The following is a 21349-nucleotide window of genomic DNA, read 5'->3' on the forward strand; positions in this document are numbered from 1 at the left end:
CAGAGGCAGAATACAGGAGTGTTGCTCATGTAGCTGCAGAAATGGTGTGGATTCAATCCCTATTAACTGAGTTGTGTGCTTCAGTTTCAAACAAGGGAATGATATGGTGTGACAGCTCCGCTGCGATTACAGTAGCAGGGAATCCTATTATGCACTCCAAATTCAAGCACGTTGAATTGGATGTGTTCTTTGTCAGAAAGAAGGTGGCAGCTGGGATGCTCCAAGTAGGACATGTTCCTGCTTCCAATCAGATTGCGAATATATTAACCAAACCACTGTCCGCAGTAGTGTTCACTAGATTTCGAGATCAACTTCAAGTTGTTGACATGAATTAGTAGGTTTTGGTGAAGAAGAAAGTGAATAAGTATGGGGTATATCAAGAGTAAATAAATATTCAGTTAGTTAGTTACTGTTAGTATAATTAGTTACAAAATTGTTAGTAAAGGTAGTTAACTAACTATCCTCATCTTTGTATTAAATACATGTAATAGCTTGGAAAGAATTAATGCAGTATTACTATCAATTCTTCAGAGTTTGTTGAATCTTAGCACATTTCACTCTTTTCATATAAAGTAAATAAAAGCACTCTAAGCAAGTTTGAGAATATTAACGATAAGAAACTAACCTTTAAATCGCGTAATAGCCCATGAAAGCTCTTGTCTCCAAGAGCCAATAACCCCAAATCTTCTTAGAATAGTCACAATAATAATAAATAAATAAAAACATGTGATCCCTAGACTCATCAGCCCTGTTGCACAATAAGCATACCGTATCAACATTGAGACCTTGAGAAGAAAGCTTATCTTTAGTTGGAAGCCTATTTAACACAGCCATCCAAGCAATCATCGAGTGCTTTGGAATATGCAAGGCAAAGCAGATCAGCTTATGCCATGGAACTTTATTATTTTTAACTCGAACCTCCTCCAAAATCTTTGAAGTAACAATATTGCCAGCAGACAACCTAGCAACAATGTCTTTTAGCTTAAGAAATCTTCTCCAATTCTACCTACTGGCAGAATTACAAGTAGCATCCCAAAAGCTCCCTCCCTTCAAAACATAAGCCCGAACCCAAGCAATCTAAAGGAAGCCCTCTCCAGCAAGACGGGCCTTGATTTTTTGTAGAATACAAGCCTTATTCCAGTCAACCAAGCTTCTCAATCCTAAGCCACCTTCAGCCTTGAGTAAGCAAATTTGACTACCAGCAAATTCTAGCACCAGTAGCTGCAAAATCTTTCCCCTTTCAAAAGAATCTGGTGCAGATTTGATTAATTCTTCTTAGCATAGCTGCAGGCATTAAGAATTGTCTACACCAAAAAGCCTGAATGCTAAAGATAACAGATTTGATAAGCTACAACCGGCCAGCATAGCTAAGATGTTAAGTCGCCCAACCATTAACTCTTGCCTGAATTTTCTCCAAACGAGAATTACAATCGTTAATAGACAGCTCCCTAGAAACCAGAGGCAAACCCAAATAGCTTACAGGCAACCTTCCCAACTTAAAACCAGTGACCCTTTGCACAATTACTTGATCATCCTCAGTCATACTAGCAGCAAAGATCTGTCTTAGAAACATTAAGTTGCAAATCAGAAAAATAGTAGAACTCTTGAAGGATGCACCAAATACCAATAACTAAATTAATTGTGCCCTTTGCAAAAATAAGATCATCAACAAATGAAAGATGAGTAAGATGAACTCTAAGACAATTAGGATGAAACTTGAAAACTCCTTGCATCACTGCCCTATCCAACAATTTTGAAAGAATACTCTTAATGATACCTTATTCCCTTTACACCTCTAAAAAACCACAACAAACCTCCATTAATGTAAAATAAAACTGTGTTGCACTTTTTACTGAACTTAGAAAATATCACTCTAATAATAATTTAATTTTATTGGTTGTGGTTGAGCAAAAGTCAGTGCAAACTAACTTAATTCATACATTCAATTTTATCAGTTTTTATTAAATTAATTATTTTAGATAATTCGATTTAAAGTTAAATTAAATTGATCAATCATTTGTTAATGAAATATTGACAGACTTAACTTATTTCATACATTCGCTTTTGTAAACCTGTCGAGTGTTGGTTTCACTTTGGTAACACTAAATGTAAAATTAAAAATCAACCCGAATCAAGATATATAGATAATTTATGTTTGTCAAAAAAATAAAACATAATTTATGAAATATAAATTTAAAATTATTTAATACATAATTGATTTTACTTTTTATAATATAAAAATAAATATTTTGTATTTAAAATGATGAAAATAATTTAAATTTTATTTTTTAAATATTTATAAAAAAGATTTTAAAATTTTTTTAAATAATATTTAAAAATCATAAAATAAAATTCATTTTTAAAAAAATAAATCTAAAAATTAATATAAAAAAATTGAGAACCAAATTCAATCAAATTTAATTATATAAACAATTAAAATATTCGACCGAACCGAATCAATACCAACCCTAACACCGACTCTTGGGCCTTTGTGGCAAATGCTGACGTGCTAACTCCAAATCCAATTCGCCTTAAATGCTAAAACCCCAATGTCCAGCTGAGCGGAGCACCACCAAAACCCTACCAAATGCACTCACCCTAAAACCCTAAATCCCCACGAAAACCCCACCCAAAGGAAAACCCCCAATACCCACAAAATGATTCGGAGTTACAGTTCAGGAGAATTGGGTCGTGAAAGTTTCCAACCTCACATCTTGGTTTTGCCCAGTAAGTTCCCTCCCCTCCATTTTCCTTGCGTTGCTAGAGCTTTTACCGGGTTTAAATTCACTGACCCAAGATTTTCTAATAACCTAAATTTGCTTGAGCTAGGACTACGTACAAGCGTAAACTTTTATTCCCAGATGCTGAATTCAAGAGGATGTAGGTTTCATCCAGAGTTTAAGCTACACTGTCATCCCAAAACCCTGTTTTTGCCTGCTAGAAGTTCTTCGAGTAATGTTAAAAAGAAGAGGTATGGAGGTGTTTTGCCTTCGATTCTTAGGTCTTTGGCTTCCGATAAGGATTTAGAGAAAACCCTTGCTTCGGGTTGTGAGAATTTGAGTCCTAAAGAACAGACTGTGGTACTCAAAGAACAGAGTAACTGTGAGAGGCTTATTCGTGTTTTTGAGTTTTTCAAATCATTGAAAGATTATGTGCCGAATGTAATTCATTATAATATCGTGCTTCGAGCACTGGGGAGAGCTCAAAAATGGGATAAGTTGAGGCTTTGTTGGATTGAAATGGCGAAAAATGGTGTCTTGCCGACGAATAATACTTACGGTATGCTTGTTGATGTTTATGGGAAGGCTGGTATGGTGAAAGAAGCATTGCTGTGGATTAAGCATATGAGACTTAGGGGACTTTACCCCGACGAAGTAACCATGAATACGGTTGTTAGGGTTCTCAAGGATGCTGGGGATTTTGATAGGGCAGATAGGTTTTATAAGGATTGGTGCATTGGGAGGGTGGACTTGAATGATATTGAGTTGGATTCGATGATTGATTTAGACAATGGGTCTGGTTCAGCCATTAGTTTTAAGCAGTTTCTGTCCACTGAGCTATTCAGGACAGGTGGTAGAAGTCCTGTTTCGGGAACTTCAGGTTCACCAGATATAGAAAGTTCTGTGAGAAAGCCACGACTAACGTCTACATACAATACTTTGATTGATTTGTATGGAAAAGCAGATCGCCTCAAAGATGCTGCGGATGTGTTTGCTGAAATGTTGAAATCCGGTGTGGCAATGGATACGATCACCTTTAACACTATGATCTTTACATGTGGAAGTCATGGTCATTTATTGGAGGCTGAATCCTTGCTTGCTAAGATGGAAGAAAGGGGAATACCTCCTGACACGAAGACTTATAACATCTTTTTGTCTTTGTATGCTGGTGCAGGAAATATTGAAGCAGCCCTGGAATATTATAGGAAAATCAGAAAAGTAGGTCTTTTCCCTGATATTGTAACTCACAGAGCTGTTCTTCATATATTGTGCGAGAGGAATATGGTTCAAGAAGCGGAGACTGTGATTGAAGAAATGGAGGAATTTGGTATTCACATTGATGAGCAGTCTCTTCCTGTAATTATAAAGATGTATATTGCTGAAGGACTGCTTGACCGAGCAAAGATGCTTTTTGAAAAGTTCATTTTGGATCATGAGCTTTCATCCAAAACAAGTGCTGCAATTATAGATGCTTATGCTGAAAGGGGGCTTTGGTCTGAAGCTGAGGCTGTATTTTATGGCAAAAGAGATAATCCGAGGCAGAACAGAAGTGTTCTCGAGTATAATGTCATGGTCAAAGCCTATGGCAAAGCAGAACTTTACGATAAAGCTTATTCTCTCTTCAAGAGCATGAGGAATCATGGGACTTGGCCTGACGAATGCACTTATAATTCCCTAATTCAAATGTTTTCTGGAGGTGATTTAGTGGATCATGCAAGAGACCTCTTAGGTGAAATGCGAGCAGCAGGATTAAAACCAAAGTGTCAAACATATTCCTCTCTTATTGCATGCTATGCCCGTCTTGGCCAGCTTTCTGATGCTGTTGATGTGTACCAAGAAATGATCAGTGCAGGGTTGAAGCCTAATGAAGTTGTTTTTGGGTCCTTAATCGATGGATTTGCTGAAACTGGTGGTGTTGAAGAAGCTCTTCAATATTTTCGCATGATGGAAGAATCTGGTATATCAGCAAACAAGATAGTGCTAACTTCGCTGATTAAGGCTTATACCAAGGTCGGGTGTTTGGAAGGAGCAAAACGTGCGTACGAAAAGATTAAGGATCTAGAGGGTGGTCCGGATATTGTTGCATCAAATAGTATGCTAAATCTTTACGCGGATCTAGGGATGGTATCTGAAGCCAGATGTGTTTTTGACAATCTGAAAGAAACTGGTAGCGCGGATGGGTTTTCGTTTGCAGCTATGATGTATTTGTACAAAAGCATGGGTATGCTCGACGAAGCGATTGATGTTGCAGATGAGATGAAACAGTCTGGTTTGTTAAGGGACTGTTCTTCATACAATAAGGTGATGGCATGCTATGTCACGAATGGCCAGTTGCGTGGATGTGGTGAATTGTTGCATGAAATGATTAACCGAAAGATTTTGCCCGACATGGGAACCTTTAATGTACTATTAACGTCACTCAAGAAGGGAGGCATTCCGATTGAAGCCGTAACACAACTAGAATCATCATACCAGGAAGGGAAACCATATGCAAGACAAGCTGTTATCATTACTGTTTTTTCTTTAGTAGGTTTACATGCTTATGCACTCAAATCTTGTGACGCCATCATAAAAGCGGAAATACCTCTCGAGTCTTTTGTGTACAATGCAATGATATATGCTTACGGGTCATCAGGGCAGATTGACAAGGCTTTGAACGTGTTCATGAAAATGAAGGATGATGGTCTGGAGCCAGACATTATTACTTATATTAATCTGGTGAGTTGTTATGGGAAAGCTGGTATGTTGGAAGGTGTGAAGAGAATATACAGCCAACTAAAGTTCGGAGAGATTGAGCCTAACGAATCGTTGTTTAAGGCTGTCATGGATGCATACAAAGATGCTAACAAGCCAGACCTTGCTGAATTAGTCAACCAAGAGATGAAATTCGCTTTTGAAGGACCAGATTATTCGGAGTCTGAGATTGAAGGCGAAAGCAAAAGCGAAGACATTGTTCTCGACCTGTAGAATTCAAGTATATATTTACCAAGAGATGAAATTTGTGCTCAAAAAGCAAAGATTATTTGGAGAGCCCAAGGTCGAAGGAAAGAACACGGTATGTTCTCTTGAATCTTAGAATCCAATATCGTATTCAAATGTATTGAACTGTCTCCGATGGGGTGTATACTGTAGAGTGACAGCAACATAAAAAGCTTCCAAGATTTAGTTGTGTAGATAATAGAAGTCAAAAGTGATTGAAGAAGGTAGAATGTAAATAGTGGCTTCAATTTATACCAAAATTAAGCATGTTTTTCTGAGTTGTTCGTAATTCTATTTGGGTGTTGAGCTTGGGCCTCCATGAATGCATCAATTAATAGCTGCTATATTTTTCTCAACTTATATATGCTTGGATGCCGTGGAATATTGTGATTGGCATTCAAAGATGTTTGTACGAAGGAATAAGCAACAGTGGCAGAAATGAATTGTCAGCCATACATGGTCATGGCCCAAGGCGGCCTCAACCCAGCTCAGCTCTTGTCCAGTGTTTTGTGCGTATATACAAAAAATTTCCTGAAGGTGGCAGAATTTTCGATGATTGTTCAGTTTTATAACATTATCCACTTAGCAACATATTTCACAAAATTTTGAAACAAATCGACTACTATGATATGATGTCAAAGAACACAGTGCAAAAACAGCATTTGTTCGATTCCTGCCCTGGAAACTTGACTATTAGATGAGAGTTGAATCACTCTTTGGAACCTGAACTTGATAACTTTTCCCACATTTAGAGCTTGAACTTGACAATTGTTTTCAAATTAATGTTTGAATTTAGGATTTTCAAGGATTAATTTGGATAAAAACAAAGTTGAAGTCCCAATATGGGAACATTTGCTAAATTTGGGGCCTAATTTGGACCAAAAAGAAGTTCAAATCCTAATATGAAAACAATTACCAAGTTCAAGACATATCATGTACCCTAAATAAAAACATGATCATTTCTTAATTCAAATTAAGAACTCTCGTGTATCAAATAATCTGAAAGATTAAGGATTAATATTACAAGACTTGACTCAATTACCTCAACAACATTCGTTAGGAGTGAGGAAAGGAATGAGCTCATGTCAAAATCAACATAAACACATGTATTGGTGACCATCAATCAAATAACTGTCATTTAAAGCCAAAATCACATGTACCTCATCTTTAATTTATACAAATTTAAGTTACTGGTTTTTAAGATATAATCTAAACAGAGTTAGAAATACAAAATGTCCATAAGATTCAACCAATAAATCTCGCCATATAATACTAAAACAAGTAGGTCATTTATTATTGCTAAACATAGTAGAGAAAAGGAAATATCATCAGATGTAATCTAGTTAAACCAATACTGTTGAAAGCGAATAAATTTCAAATTAATCTGCTCCGAATAGAGTAGAACCTTTTGTTGAAAAGCAGCCACGGGACAATACAAGCTGGATTTTCTATTCTGACCTGCGAGTATCTACCTCGCGATGCTCCACTATACAAATTCCTATTTTATTCTTGTATATATAATTAAAACAAAATAAAATAGGACATAGATGGATGCATTCAACACGACACCCATGAAAGTAGTAATACTTTTCAAGATTATATATTTATCATGGTTATATATTTATCATGGAACGAGGTAAATGGTGAGGACAAACATGCCAGCTGCAGAGCATTGGTAGAATTGGCAATATAAACCCGCCCCGCTCTATTGTCATCCTTAATATTTACTCGGGGGTCAGGGACTTAAAAAGATAGTTTAGGAAATGTATTTTTTTTTTTTTAAAAAACGTCTGAAGATTACACAATGCATGATCATAAAACAATGGAAATGAATGCCGTAATCTCAATCTCATCAACAAAAGGAATGTAGAATTTAGAAGAGCGGATCCTCATCCACTTGATTCAAGATCCTCTGAGAGGGAGAAATAACACAATCCTAATCCAAATGAATGGTGGAACATTGGAGTGATCAGTGAGCAAAGCAGCAGTGAATGATCAGAGAGGTGATGGATACATGTTAGTGGTTCTCGAATTGACATTTGGTGATGGACAGAACTTTTCAAGTGTTTTTGGTGGTTAGTTTTATGATCAAGTAAGGCTTTCAATAGTTTAGACTGCCTGTGGGATTTTTCTATAGAAGACTGAATTTATAGACTAATTTTACCTTTTTCTAAGTTGATGGACGATCATCAGAAACCAGGACGACATGCACAAAAGCATACTTCATTATTAACTTTTCAAATCCATCAACAGACGGATTTTGAGTTTCAAGAAACTGTTACATCCTATGCCCACAGAAACAGGTACAACGGACCTCCAAGTTTTACTAAATGGTCATAAAAGAAATGATGAACAAGAAAACTGAATAATTTGCCAATAAAAACATCCCAAGGACATGAAAGTTCCACCCATACATTATTACTTGAAATCTTATAAAAATAAAATAAAAACTCCAACCTCGTTAGTGTGTTGCTTCCACCGCGTTCTGCAACAAAACATAAGTTCAAATGAAGGGAACATCCATGGTAACCATACAGAAATTCCTTGTTAAGTAGAATTTGATTTTATACTTGGGCATTCCCCATAATACTTTTAGAAAAGATTTAGCAACCCTATTACCAATTCCCTGTTGGATTCTCTATTAAAGAGGGTTATCCAGGTGGAAACCAACGAAAGGGAAGAGTGGCAGGGAACCAGGCATATCGACTGCACTTGATCCCCAAAACATAAACTCATATAGTATGAAAAACAATGTCTGATTTTTAAACTAAAGTACATGTTATCATGATAACTCTAAATTATGGACCTGGATATTCACTACAGGTAATAATAAAACTCATGGAATGGTGACCAAGTGGGCTAAAAATTAGTATAGTTGCAAATTTCGCATTTACTTTTTGTCATACTACTATTTCTTGTCATATGCATCTATGTTATCCTGACTAAAAAATATGTTAGATACAAACATGTCTATACTCAATTTTTTCCAAGTCTTTTATATATTTAGAGAATCATACCCCATAACTCTGAATATATGTCAGATGTAAGTATTTTAGAAAAATGAAGAGTTCAAGTAACATAAATGTGTGTCACATACATATGCTCATTGCTTTCTATATTTTTTAATATATAGTATATTTTACAAATAAAGTGTGTATTAACCAAAGTTATACTAACATGTGAAGTTTGTTCCATACGCAAATTATATTAAATTAATATAAATGTTGATACACAACTGAGGTAATGGTGGTTTGATGACAGTTCGCAAAATGGAGCCAAGAACGGTGAGGATGACTCTAAAGGTCAAGGAGGAAAGTTAGGATTAATTGTGTAGAATTTCTAAGGAGTCTACATTCTTAGTTAAATATGGTCAATGAAGCCTTGGAGTGGGTATCTTGGGGCAAGTGTCTTGGTAAAGCAACTAGTTGAATCATAGTGAACCTTCAACACGTGCACTTGGATGTGATTGGAAGAACCGTTGTTTTGTTAAGGGGTCCCTAGGCGGGGTCAATGTGACTTGGCACTTGCCCACGTGTTATGTATGCAAGAGATGTGTTGATCAAAGAAGTGACCTAGACTTTATAGGCATGGTGGTCCTATGTCTTATCATAAATTGGCAAGCTCCTCCTCATATTCTTCTCTAGTCAAGTCAGTTTACTTGGGTGATTCCATATATAACTTGTGTTGTAATCATTAAAGGGCAATTCAAAAGTGGGGAATAGCAATTCTTCGAGGGACAAGGGAGGGTGACAACAAGAAGTTGATCGTGCACAATTAGGGATCAAAATTTCATGGGTTCATCATCATCATTTGCATTGGGTCTTCTTCCTTTGCTTAATTTATTGTGGATGTTAAGCATGTTTCGGGTACCTTTGTTTTGTCCGTTACTTGAGACCTGAAGTCATGCTTTGTAGGCTGTTTGGGATGTTCTTCAGTAATGGATAATGGCTTATAGGTGAGAGGATCGACCCCCCTTTCCATAGTTTTACTTGATGTGAGTATTCTAATGGTTCTTATCTCTTTATTGATTCTTCCAAGAAGATGACAAGCTATCTTAAACCATTTGTTGCCAAGTTGAGCATCAAGATCAATCACCACTTCCATTTCATATTCAGACAAAAGTCCTATTTCCAAGTCTAGTTTAAAATAATGTGTCTAACTCAATCTGCAATTCTTTCCAGACCTGAACAGTCGTATAATATAGGAGCTCACCCAATCTATAACAGAGGGAACACCTCATCCAAATAAGCTACTTTGCCAAACAACATAGAACCACCATTTCTATAAGGTCTAAGCTACTGCTTTGATTGATACATGTCTCTTGCATGCATAACATGTGTACAAGTGCCAAGTCACACCAACCCCACTTGAGCGTCCCCTTAATAAGACAACGGAGTATAGACCTCCCAATCACATCCAAGTGCACGTGTTGGAGGCCCATTACGACTCAACTAGTTGCTTTCACTAGCAAGACACCTGTCCCAAGAGAATCACTCTAAGGTATGTAAACCTTCATCGTTGACCATATTCAACTAAGACAAAAAGACTCCACTAGAACTTTACACACACTCCTATAACCTTGGACCTTTCTCCTTAATCACCAAAGCTATACTCATCAGCTCTTGACACCACAATGCGAACAATCATCAACCACCATTACTAGGTGAGAGTAATTGGTTTTTAGTTGGATTGGTCGATTTTCATGACTTATCCGCCTTAACCAACCACCGCCAAATTTACATAGGACCTTTCTCCTTAATCACCAAAGCTATACTCATCGGCTCTTGACACCACAATGCAAACAATCATCAACCACCATTAACAGGGGAGAATACTTGGTTGTTAGTTAGTTTGGTCGATTTTCCTGACTTATCCGACTTAACCGACCACCGCCAAATTTAACCAACTAACCAACTACCATAGGTCTTAATTAACCTAACTGAACCGACATAACATCAGTTAGTTCAATCAATTAATAGAATTTTATTTGCTATATTTCACTAACTAAATTAATTAAAAATGAGTTTAATTTCTATTAATCAAGAAATGAAATAATTCTTTATTACAAAGATATAATTTTGCACAGGTAAAATTAGCTTTGAGTTTTTTACTTTTAGTTAATGTTTTTGTTGGGTTTAATTTAAATATATATCATAATTGGATTGGGTTTGGTTTGGTTAAAATAATTGGGTTGGGTTAATTTAAACTATATATATTATAGATATATTTAAAATATATTAAAATAATATTAACCAAACCCTAAATCTATTTAGCCAAAATAACTGACTTAACCAAATGTGTCAATTAAGCCAGTTTGCACCAACTCTTACTTACCCCTAACTATTACCTAAATTGTGTATCAACAATGAAATTGATTATTTTTAATGTAATATAAAATTAAAATAATGAAGACAAATATGTTCAATATAAACTTTAACTTTTCTTTATTGCACAAGCTCCTAAACTAGTGGCAATGACTTACGTGGTTTCAAGTTTGTTGGCACCATGTTCAACATTCAAACCCTGTGTGCAAACTGATCCCACAGTGTAGAGTTTGTATACTTGTTTCGGTACCCAAAAAAAATCTTTATTTATCAAATAAATTCGTTTGCTTCTTAAAATTAATGAAGAATTAAAACCCTAAACATAAAGCTATTCATAATAAACTTAACTCTCTTTTTTTTCTGTTTATTTAAAATTAATCCATAACAAAATCATTTAACAAAATAAAAATTCTTTGGTGAAGAATTCAAATATAGCAAAGTTCCAGAGTATAGGAAGGTACCTCTTCCTTTTTGCCTTTGCCTTTAGTGAAGAACTTGTATCCACTAAAGAAAAGCAGACCCCAACCAGTTAAAGAGACGATAACAAACTGCACAACCATACCAAAAAAATGTCAATACAGTTCAATATTTACGCCTACTCTAATTTCCCTTAATTTATATTCTAGTCGACATGCATTACACTGATTGAGAAACAGTGCCTATGAAGTATGAATATGTACACAATAAGATAAGATATTGAGTGAAAAAAAAAAGATCGAGTAACTTCAAATGAATAAAATGTAGCATTGACCACTGTGAGGACTTGAATTAGGTAAACAAAACCAAATCAAAATACCCCAATTCCCAAATCTGCAAAGTGAAACAACAGGAAAAAAAAAGAATCTTGAAACTAGGGTATTAAAATGAAGGGGAAGTAAACAAACTAACATGTTCTTCCTTCCATTTAGATGGGCTCATTGGGTCTTGCCAAAAATTAACCTTTGGAGGTCCATGGTGATCTGCAAAAGAAAACTTGTAAGATCCTATAGTTTCAAGTTTCATCTAGGATCTAAGGTGAAATGAGATTAAAACTGAAGTGGAATCGAGAGACGAATTTTACCTCTATTGGTTATAAATATATATATATTTAAAAAAAAGGTAAATGGAGAATACCTGCGGCGCCGGCAAGACCACGGCGAGGAATGAGAGAAGCGGGTTGAGATGGAAGGGGTGTTCGAGCTAGAGTAGCTGCTCTACGAGCTGCAACCGCCGCCAAAGTAGCCATCTTCCGTGGGTTATTTCTTTAGAAGGAATCGATGATGTTTTGTTTTTACAAGGGAAATGGGAGAGAGAAGAGACGACTAGAAACTTGAAGAAATTAGCTATTGTAAAGTTGAAATGGAACTGAAACGGTATCGTTTCGTTTGTCAATCATTCCTTCGATTTAAAAAAATGAATTTTTTTATAAATAAAATAATTACACATTAATCATCGTATGCAAATCTGGATGCAGAATTCTCTCTTCATAATTAATCTTATAACAGCTTGATTTTTTAGTGATGTCGAAAATAGTGGTTCGAGACCACCAAATCTGGTGAGTAAGCTCGTAAATATTATTATTTAATATTTACAAGTCAAATAGGGTTTTAAAAAATTTTTTGAATTAGTAATTTATGTTTTATAATGAATTATTAGGTTCAAGTGGTAAAACTCTAGGTCAAATGGTTTTAGAAAGTGAAATATCGGGATCTCGTTTCTATAAACCGAACTATAAATAATTTTATAAATATTTACGGAGTACCATTAAAGTAATATTAAAGTTTTGTTGAAAAATTTTAACATTTCAATAGTTAATTAATTAAAAAAAACTAAATTGATAAAGGTACAAAACTTACTAATTATAATAATTAAGTGACTAAATGACTTAATTAATAAATGAGGGAGGACTTAAGAAACAATTCTGCCTAAGTTAAAAGATGAGGCGGTATAAGGAGAAAAAAAAGTTAATAAAGTCAATTAACGGCAAATTTGTAATATTACTGAAATTAAATCAAACAAATTGAAATTGAAGATATTTTATGTAATTCTTCTTCAATTTTGGTTCAAACAGACATAGAGAGAGTTTCTTAAGCTGGTTTTACCTATTTTTGCTTTATGTGAGTTTAATTTCTATTTTTTTTAATTTTTATATTTTTGAGATTGTTACAATTAGGTCCAACTAAATCTTACCTTAGTTTTTTATTTTATTAAAACTTTTGGAAGTTTCTATTGATGAATATTAGATGTTTTTGATGAATAACATAGATTTAGAGCCTTGATTGTGCTGTATGATGATTTTATAAAGTGATTTTTTTAAATATTGATTTTAGAATTAAATTGTGAAAATGTTAAAATATTAGGGTTTGATAGTGAATTTTTGGTTTATTAGGGGCTGTATAATGGAGTAGAATATTTTAATAAATTATTGATTGAGGAAAATTAGTTAATTTGATAGATTGATTAATTAATTAAAGGATTATATTGCAAAAAAAAAAAATTGTAGAAGTTTGGGGTAATTGTGTAAATTCAAAAAAAATAAATAAAAGGGTATTAATTGTGAAGTGAATTGAAAGGGAAATTTATGCTAATGAATGAGTAATTTTATATTTTAGATCAAGATCCCATAGATACTCATAAAAAAGGAAAAATAGCAGAATAGTCCTTGAACTTCTACAATTATTATAATTCAATCCAGGTAAGTTCGTACGGTTAAACTTTAATATTTGTATAAATTGATGGTTGGTATTAAGCATATATTTTATTGTTGGAAATAATTTATTGTTCGAATTGTAATATTGAATTGGATATTTGATTTGAATGGAACGCAAGATTTGAGTATATTCGTGATTCGGCGTATGACAGTATTGGAGGAAGATATCGAAAAATTACCCAAGTAAACTGGAGTTCAACATTTGTTGCGAACTCTCGTGTTTTACTTTCTGTTTAGCTTTTATGAGCTTCTGTTCAGCTTTTACGAGCTTCTGTTCAACTCTTATGAGTTTCTGTTCAGCTCTTATGAGTTTCTGTTCAGCTCTTACGAGCTTCTGTTCAGCTTTTAAGCTTCTGTCGGCTCATTTGGGAGGCCCAACTCTTATAAGCTTCTATTAACGATGTACTCTTATCCGTCAGTCGTTCTTCGAATGAAAGAATTTCAATAAGGTGATTTATCGAATTTTGAAAGACATGTTAATTATTTTTGTATCAATTTGAAGACGGATGTATTTATTGATTGAAGTTGTGATTGACAGGGAATTATCTTGAATAATTTTATTATTTAATTTATTATAGTTAGTTCGGTAAGATTTTTATTTATCCCGCCGAACTTACTAAGCTTCATTAAGCTTATTCATGTTGTTTAATGTCCTTGTGATTTTCGAAAGGTTGGACGATTGAATCAGTACTCAAGTCACACTATCCAGCTTGTTCTGGTGGTTTTTGAAACATTCAATATGGTTTATATGGCATGTATAGACTTTTATGTGGTTTTAGTCAAGGTTTGGCTTGTGTAAATATTATGATTGATATTTTGTTTAAATAACCAACTTATGAGAATGAAGTATATTGTGATATGAGTATGAGTGATATATGTATGTATGCATGTATTTGAATTATAGTGAACTTTAGTAACTAGATTAGGTAAAATTAATTAGGTAAGTTTAGACATTTTTTTAGTTTAACATTTAAGGGACCTAATATCATATTTGGTTATATGTGGTGATAATGCTTGTTTACGACTTGATTTTAGTTTGTGTTGAACGCATTGATATGGCTTGTTGATGTGTGATTTGTTGAGGCTAGGTTGGTAACAATTTGGGTGAGAAATGTGGCTTGGAAAATGGTCTATTTTCGTCCACACGGGTAGAGACACGAGCGTGTGTCTCTGCCATGTGTGACATACGGCCATGTGACCCAAGTCAGAGGGTTACACGGGTAAGGACACGGGCTGGGACACGGCCGTGTGTCCCTATTTCGAAAGCCCACACGGCCTGAGACACGGGCGTGTCTATTGACCGTGTGAGTCACACGGCCTGGCCACACGGTCGTGTCCTCTGCATCTTTGAAAAATTTTTAATGATTTCTAAAAAATTCTTTCAGTACTCGATTTAGTCCCGACTTATTTCTAATGCGTATTTTGGGCCTCGAGGGCTCGCATAAGGGACAATATGTTTGATTTTTTATTGGTTTCTGACATTAATGTTAAATGATGTGAAGTGTCTGTTTATTTTATATGTAAACTCTGGTAATGCTCCGTAACCCTGTTCCGGTGACGGATATGGGTTAGGGGTGTTACAGATTTTCATCGAGCCGGCAAGAGTATATGCAATCGTATTAGCCTCCCTCGAGATATATTGGATCTTTACCTTCCATTGTCTTTGACACAATTCAATAATTCTTGTAACTAACTCTTTATTTAGTTGACTTTGAAATCTACCTTGAATCGAGTTATTCGAGTAATTCGAGTTATTTGATTCAACTAAAATAATTAATTCAAGCTTCGAGTTCAAATTGAGTTGAATTTTACAATTTGAATAACTCGAATAATTTGAATAGCAAATTGATGTAAATACTTCTTTTGTCCCTATCAATTTTAAAAATGAGCAAATTGATCACTCTCTCAACAAAAAGTTAAAAAAATTAAAATAATTTTCAAAAATTCAAAATATATATTTTTTAAAATCCAAAATTTATATTTTTAAAAAATTTATAAATTTAAAAAAATTCTAAAGAATATATAAAAAAATTTATAAATTTAAATTTTTTTCTAAAATAAAAATTTTAAGGATCTAAATAAGTTAATTAATGATTCAAATTTATCATATTAAAGTATCTTATTTTTTTTTTCTTTTAAAAAGTTTTCAAATATATATGGTTTCAAATTTATGTGCTCTAATATGTAATTAGTTATAGTGTAACAACATTTTAATTTAAAATGTTTAATTTTTTCATTTAACTCAAACAATTTTACTCGATTTTGATTTTATTTGACTCGATTCGAAAAAATTTCGAATCGAGTTAGGATGATAAAATAAGACTCGTCAACTCGATTAACACGAAATTTTTTCATTCGATTCAAACAAACATTCACCACTACAGTTACATCAATTTGTTAAATTTGTAAAAAATTATAATAATGAATTTAAATTTTATATTAATATGTATATTAATATTAAATAAAATAAAATAAAACTCCTTCCCCTTCCCCTTCCCCTCCCCCACACCCACCCCATCCCTTTGTCTCTCCCACCGAACCTCCCCACCACCACTGTGCCTCGACCCATTTTGTAGTTTTTATCTTTACTTGCAAAGTAGTTCCTCATAACTTCAAAAAATGTCTCCTGCTTGTCACCAACCCAGTAGTGAACAACATTGTAAGGATTGTTCTCAATGGAACCCATTCCTAGACTGGGATCATTACTGGCACAATATGCCGCTCCATGGAAAAGAGAAAGGGTCTTGTAGCTCTGGCAAGGAAAAGCTTAGTTTTTAAGCAGTCAAATACGACTCACTTCTCTTTCTTGGGATCCTACCTGGTGCACAGTTCACATTCATTTTTTTTTTCAAATTTTCTCTTTTAATAAATGCTTTTAAGCAATGAGGGAATTGCTTCTCTTAAGTTTGGGGGTGGTGGACCATGCTTGGTTTTGCATGACCTCTTTTCTGGGAATTGATACTCACAAAAAGGTATGTTTAAGTGAAAGGATGCTCAACATTAATTAATTTTGCATAATAATGTTAGCTCTAGTACAGGTATAAATCTTTATTACCTCAAGTATTTTTATGTTAACTGAGTTGTGATACGAATATAAATCTTAGTGGTTGTGTATGCACTCAACCATGAAATTTTAATTCTCTAGAAAAAACTGAACATGCATGAAGGTTTAAGTCTTTAGAATTGACTTGATAATCTCCTCGATGCGGAATCCTAGGAGGCATAGCGATTTAAAAAGGATTTAGGCAAATTTTTGTTTGAATCATTTAAGCCTTTCGAGTCAACCTTATTAAATATATATCCCTTGAAGACCTAATTTGAGTTGTATGGCTTGTTCTTTTTAAAACCTTGCATTAATGAGTCATCCTTTGTTTAAATACTTGTCTTTATTTTTTTTCCTCCAAACCTTAGACTCAGCTTGTTTTGGGCATTTTTGTGTTTAATTTTGGGGGAGTTAGATAGGGGTATTGGGTGCTTATTGCAAGTGCTTAATGCTAATTTATATGTAGTTGTATGCTCAAGCAGGTACCCTATATGATATGATGCTAAAAAAAACTTTAGAAATTGTAAAAAGGGGTACCAGTGAGCACATACTTCCAAATTAAGAAAAGATAAAATTTGGGTATTTTAGGGGATGATTGCATTTCAGGGGCCCAAGGTAAGCTGAGTTCAAGGTTGTTTAGCCTAAAAATATCCATCTATTTCCATACCTTGAACCAAGCCACATTACAATCTTGTTAAAGCCCTATTGATTTAGATTACTATGCTTACTACATTAGTGGAAAGGAATTACCGAGTTCAACATATGAAGACATAATTTAAACCTTAAGATTGTTGCTTAGCTTAATCAAGGGAATTAAAAATTGATTGGGAATAACTAAGTGCACATTCATGAGGAGAAGACATTCAGTTCATAATTTTGTTAGCACTTTAATACGTGAGAGAAATTGAATGATATATGCATCTGAGTTACATATTTGAAAAATTTGAGAGCATAATTTCACTAATGCATGACTTTGTGAGAGGGTTAATTCTATTTAAGTGTGGTGTGTATGTTTTCAGCATTTGTTAAATATCAGCGCTTGGGACGAGCAATGAATTAAGTTTGGGAGTGTGATAACTCTAGAATATAGAGTTATTTTTTTTACTTTTTAGACCGATAATTCATGTAAATGATGAGTGGGTGATAGCAAATTTTGTAACTTTTATTATATTTCTCAGTAATTCTAGGACAAATTTGCTATCTTGGTTGATTTTTATGCTAAATATGTGATTTCTTTATCTTTGAAGGTAGTTGGTGCATTAGGAGGAAATGAAGACTTAGAAATTCATATGTTGATGTGCAACGCCATAGCATTGTTGCAGCCTTGGACCGACGATGTAACAGCCCGGTTTAGACCCTAGTCGGATAGTGGTTTCGGGATCACAAATCTGAGTCAGAAAAAATATTTTAATATTATTTTCTGTGCTTATAGTATGTGAGCTGACATGTGTAAAATTTTTGTGAATTAATTTTATTGTTTGTGTACCGATTTGTGAAAAAGGACTTAATCGCGTAAAATGCAAAAGTGGCTAGCTATTTTTAAAGTGGTTTATTGTTATGGCTTTTCTAATTTGGGGTCCTTATGTTGATATTATACCAATGAAAGTATGAGTGAACTTTTATGGACATATGGTAGTAGATTTTTAAATGAATTAGTTAAGGTTAAAATAGTAATTAGTAAATAACATAATATTAATATTAAATAAAACAAAACACAAAATGCCATGCATTTGGCTTTGTTTTTGCCGAAAGTTGAAGAACAAATTTTAAGCATTCGGCACTTTGGAAGCTAAAATTTGGTATGTATTTTGCTTGGTTTTTGATAATTTTCATGTTTTTGATATCGTTGCTTCGTATTCTAGCTAGTCCATGTCTTAATTTTTGAATTGGTTGTGTATTTTTTGAATTGACATTGATGAGAATTTTTTTTTGTTGTTGTTTGATGATGAAAAATAAATATTTGTTGATAGATTATTAAATTTTGTTAAGTAATTTTTGATAAAAGTCCAAATTAGGGATTTATTTGTGAAAATGAAAAAATTGAAGGGCTAAAATGTAAAATAAATGAAATATGTGGGCTTATATAAGCTATAGGGATATTCGGCCAAGCTAGGATATTTTTTAAAGTATATGTATTTTGTGTTTTGTGAAATAAGGACTAAATTGTAAAAAATGTAAAATGTTAGGGGTTAAAATGCAAATTCCAATTTATATATTTTTGGAATAAATTTGAATGAAATGTGTTATTAAATAGCCAAATTTGAATTTATTAGATCAAGAAAAGAAGAAATCAGATTTGGATCGGGGGAAATCAAGAGTTGTCGAATAGTCGTCCCGGTCAGTTCGTCTTCATCCGAGGTAAGTTCATAGTAAATACATGCTGTTAATTTCGAATATAAATTATAAGTGCTGAATTGAATTATTAAATATATTTGGGTAAATGTCGAATTTGATATGAGCATGGGAGAATTAATTACGAGTTTGATTCGATCGAATTACGACGTCCGAAAGCCCCGTACGAACCATAGGAATAAATAGGATACATATGTCATGACATAGGATTCCGATATGTGATCTCGTGTAAGACCACGTTTGGGACGTTGGTATCGATTTGAGATTTACGTGTAAGACCATGTCTAGGACATTGCCATCGTATATGATTTCGTGTAAGACCCTGTCTAGGACAGTGGCATCGATATTTGATTACATGTAAGATCATGTCTGGGATGTTGGCATTGTACGAGCTTTCCGAGTTATCTAAATATCCTATTTGATTCCGAACGGTTCAACGGGCAATGGTACGGTAAAAACCGAACGTGAGTTCGAATTAAATGATTCATGTATGTTTAAGTTTATATAAAGTTTGATAATAAAGGTAGGTGTTGTTGTATAATATGACATTGTGAACTAATTGTTTAAATGTGATTATAAATACATGTGTTTGAGATTGGGAGTATTCGACCTACTTGAAATAACCATATTAATGTTCGTTTGTTAATTTAATTACTTATGACTTATTAAGCTTTCCAAGCATACTTTGTATGTGTATTTGTTGTTTTATAGATTTTTTTTGAAAGCTAGCTCGAGCTCGAGATCGTTGAGGAACATCATCACACCATCGCTATCTATTTTGGTACCTTGAAAGAAAACTTGTATTTATGTCATATGGCATGTATAGTCTAGCTTGATATGCTTGGTTTTGAATTGTAGATATTTAGCCATGCGAAAATGGCTTAATTTTGATATTAATGCTACGCATGTTCGGTTATGGCAATAGTTTATTATAGAAGTGGATTTCATGATATATATATGGTGTTTGGTTATATAGCTTGGTAATAATGTTAAAGTTTGTGCATATATGGCTAGAACTTGATACTATTATGAAAGTAAGTTATTTATTTATATATATATGATTGAGATTTGGTTATAAATCAGTATGGAGAATTGATAGGTAGATTAAAAAGCTGGTTTGATAGTTAGTTAATTTTGGAAATATGAGTTGTGGAATAAATATTGAATGGTGGATATTTGTATAATTTAGTTTAGTAATGTAAAACTGATATATATTTGTTGGAATTTTGATTATATAAGTTCAGTTGTCCAATGCAAGAATGGGCATTTTCTATGTTTGTTTGATTGATGGTTTTGTTATGGTGTTATAATTTGAGGAAATTTTATATTAGAAATAATTTGAGAGTTAGTATTTGATGTGTACGTGAATTTGGATATTCATTAGTGAAGGTAAATGTATATACTAGTATTGTAATCACTTAAGGTTGAATTAGTATGATTAGGTTTGTGATGGTATGATATGTTCCAATATAGGTGAAAGAAATTTGCTCAAATAAAGTGATCATAAGCGCATAATCGCATGATGAATGAAGTGGTGTATTTGGTCTCTCTTTTTTTTTTTTGTAATGATGGTTTTTGTGTAAAAATATATGTTATTAGGCTGTGTGAATGGTTAAATTTTGATTAGTATGCTATCTGAATAGTTCATGAGGTGAATAAATAAATAAATGTGGTTTGGCTTGATTATGAAATTTGTAACTTGAGTGCATGATTATGAAGTTTAAAAATTTCATACATGCCCATTTGTTGAGGTTATTTAGGCCAAATATGTTGGAGTTTATATACTAGGTGATACTGCATAATAATTATAATATACATGATATACGTTATATAATAGTTTAAGCTTAGATAATAATTTTTTTTAAACGCAAATGAGATGAGTATGGGTGATTTAAGATCTGAAATTTAAACGGGCTAAATGTATTGATAAGGTTAATTTAAGATCATAAGTTGAAATAAATGTCTGTTTTGAGCTGTGATCTATTTGGTAATGCCTAGTAACCCTAATCTGGCGACATACTCGGGTTCGGGGTGTTACAGACGAGGTCAAGCACAAAAATATGCATTTTGGACACCTTAATACAACATGATTGGACTCCATAGCTTCATCTTGACCCAATGTTAAGTGGACTTACAAGCTTGGATGTCCAAGAGGCCAAAAGCAACCAAGAAGACTTCAAAACATCAATGAGGACCAAGTCTAAATACCAAAGGTGGCCTAAACTGTCCACTAGTAGGAGAG

The 21349-nt window shown here is 33.7% G+C and overlaps 2 protein-coding genes across 2 annotated transcripts; one reads left to right on the forward strand and one right to left on the reverse strand.

Moving 5' to 3' along the window:
- The first annotated feature begins 2501 nt into the window (after window positions 1–2501).
- LOC107898938 (pentatricopeptide repeat-containing protein At1g73710) lies at window positions 2502–5977 on the forward strand. Its single transcript, XM_016824509.2, has 2 exons — window positions 2502–2727; window positions 2830–5977. The coding sequence occupies exons 1-2, from the start codon at window positions 2658–2660 to the stop codon at window positions 5685–5687; spliced, it is 2928 nt and encodes a 975-aa protein (XP_016679998.1). The 5' UTR covers window positions 2502–2657; the 3' UTR covers window positions 5688–5977.
- A 1929-nt stretch (window positions 5978–7906) lies between these two features.
- Window positions 7907–12404, reverse strand: LOC107898939 (uncharacterized). Its single transcript, XM_016824510.2, has 4 exons — window positions 12137–12404; window positions 11912–11982; window positions 11485–11571; window positions 7907–8184 (listed from the first exon to the last, which is right to left on the reverse strand). Exons 1-4 carry the CDS (start codon window positions 12246–12248, stop codon window positions 8161–8163), a joined length of 294 nt encoding a protein of 97 aa, XP_016679999.2. The 5' UTR covers window positions 12249–12404; the 3' UTR covers window positions 7907–8160.
- Between the last annotated feature and the right edge of the window lie 8945 nt (window positions 12405–21349).

Source organism: Gossypium hirsutum, chromosome D04, assembly GCF_007990345.1.
Source record: "Gossypium hirsutum isolate 1008001.06 chromosome D04, Gossypium_hirsutum_v2.1, whole genome shotgun sequence".
Lineage (NCBI taxonomy): Eukaryota > Viridiplantae > Streptophyta > Magnoliopsida > Malvales > Malvaceae > Gossypium > Gossypium hirsutum.

Coding starts and splice junctions, on each gene's coding strand:
- LOC107898938 (XM_016824509.2), top strand. CDS start 2,658: ATGATTCGGAGTTACAGTTCAGGAGAATTGGGTCGTGAAAGTTTCCAA. Junction 2,728..2,829: donor TCACATCTTGGTTTTGCCCA/GTAAGTTCCCTC, acceptor TGCTTGAGCTAG/GACTACGTACAAGCGTAAAC.
- LOC107898939 (XM_016824510.2), bottom strand. CDS start 12,248: ATGGCTACTTTGGCGGCGGTTGCAGCTCGTAGAGCAGCTACTCTAGCT. Junction 11,572..11,911: donor CTAAATGGAAGGAAGAACAT/GTTAGTTTGTTT, acceptor ATGGTTGTGCAG/TTTGTTATCGTCTCTTTAAC. Junction 8,185..11,484: donor GCAAAGGCAAAAAGGAAGAG/GTACCTTCCTAT, acceptor GTTTTGTTGCAG/AACGCGGTGGAAGCAACACA.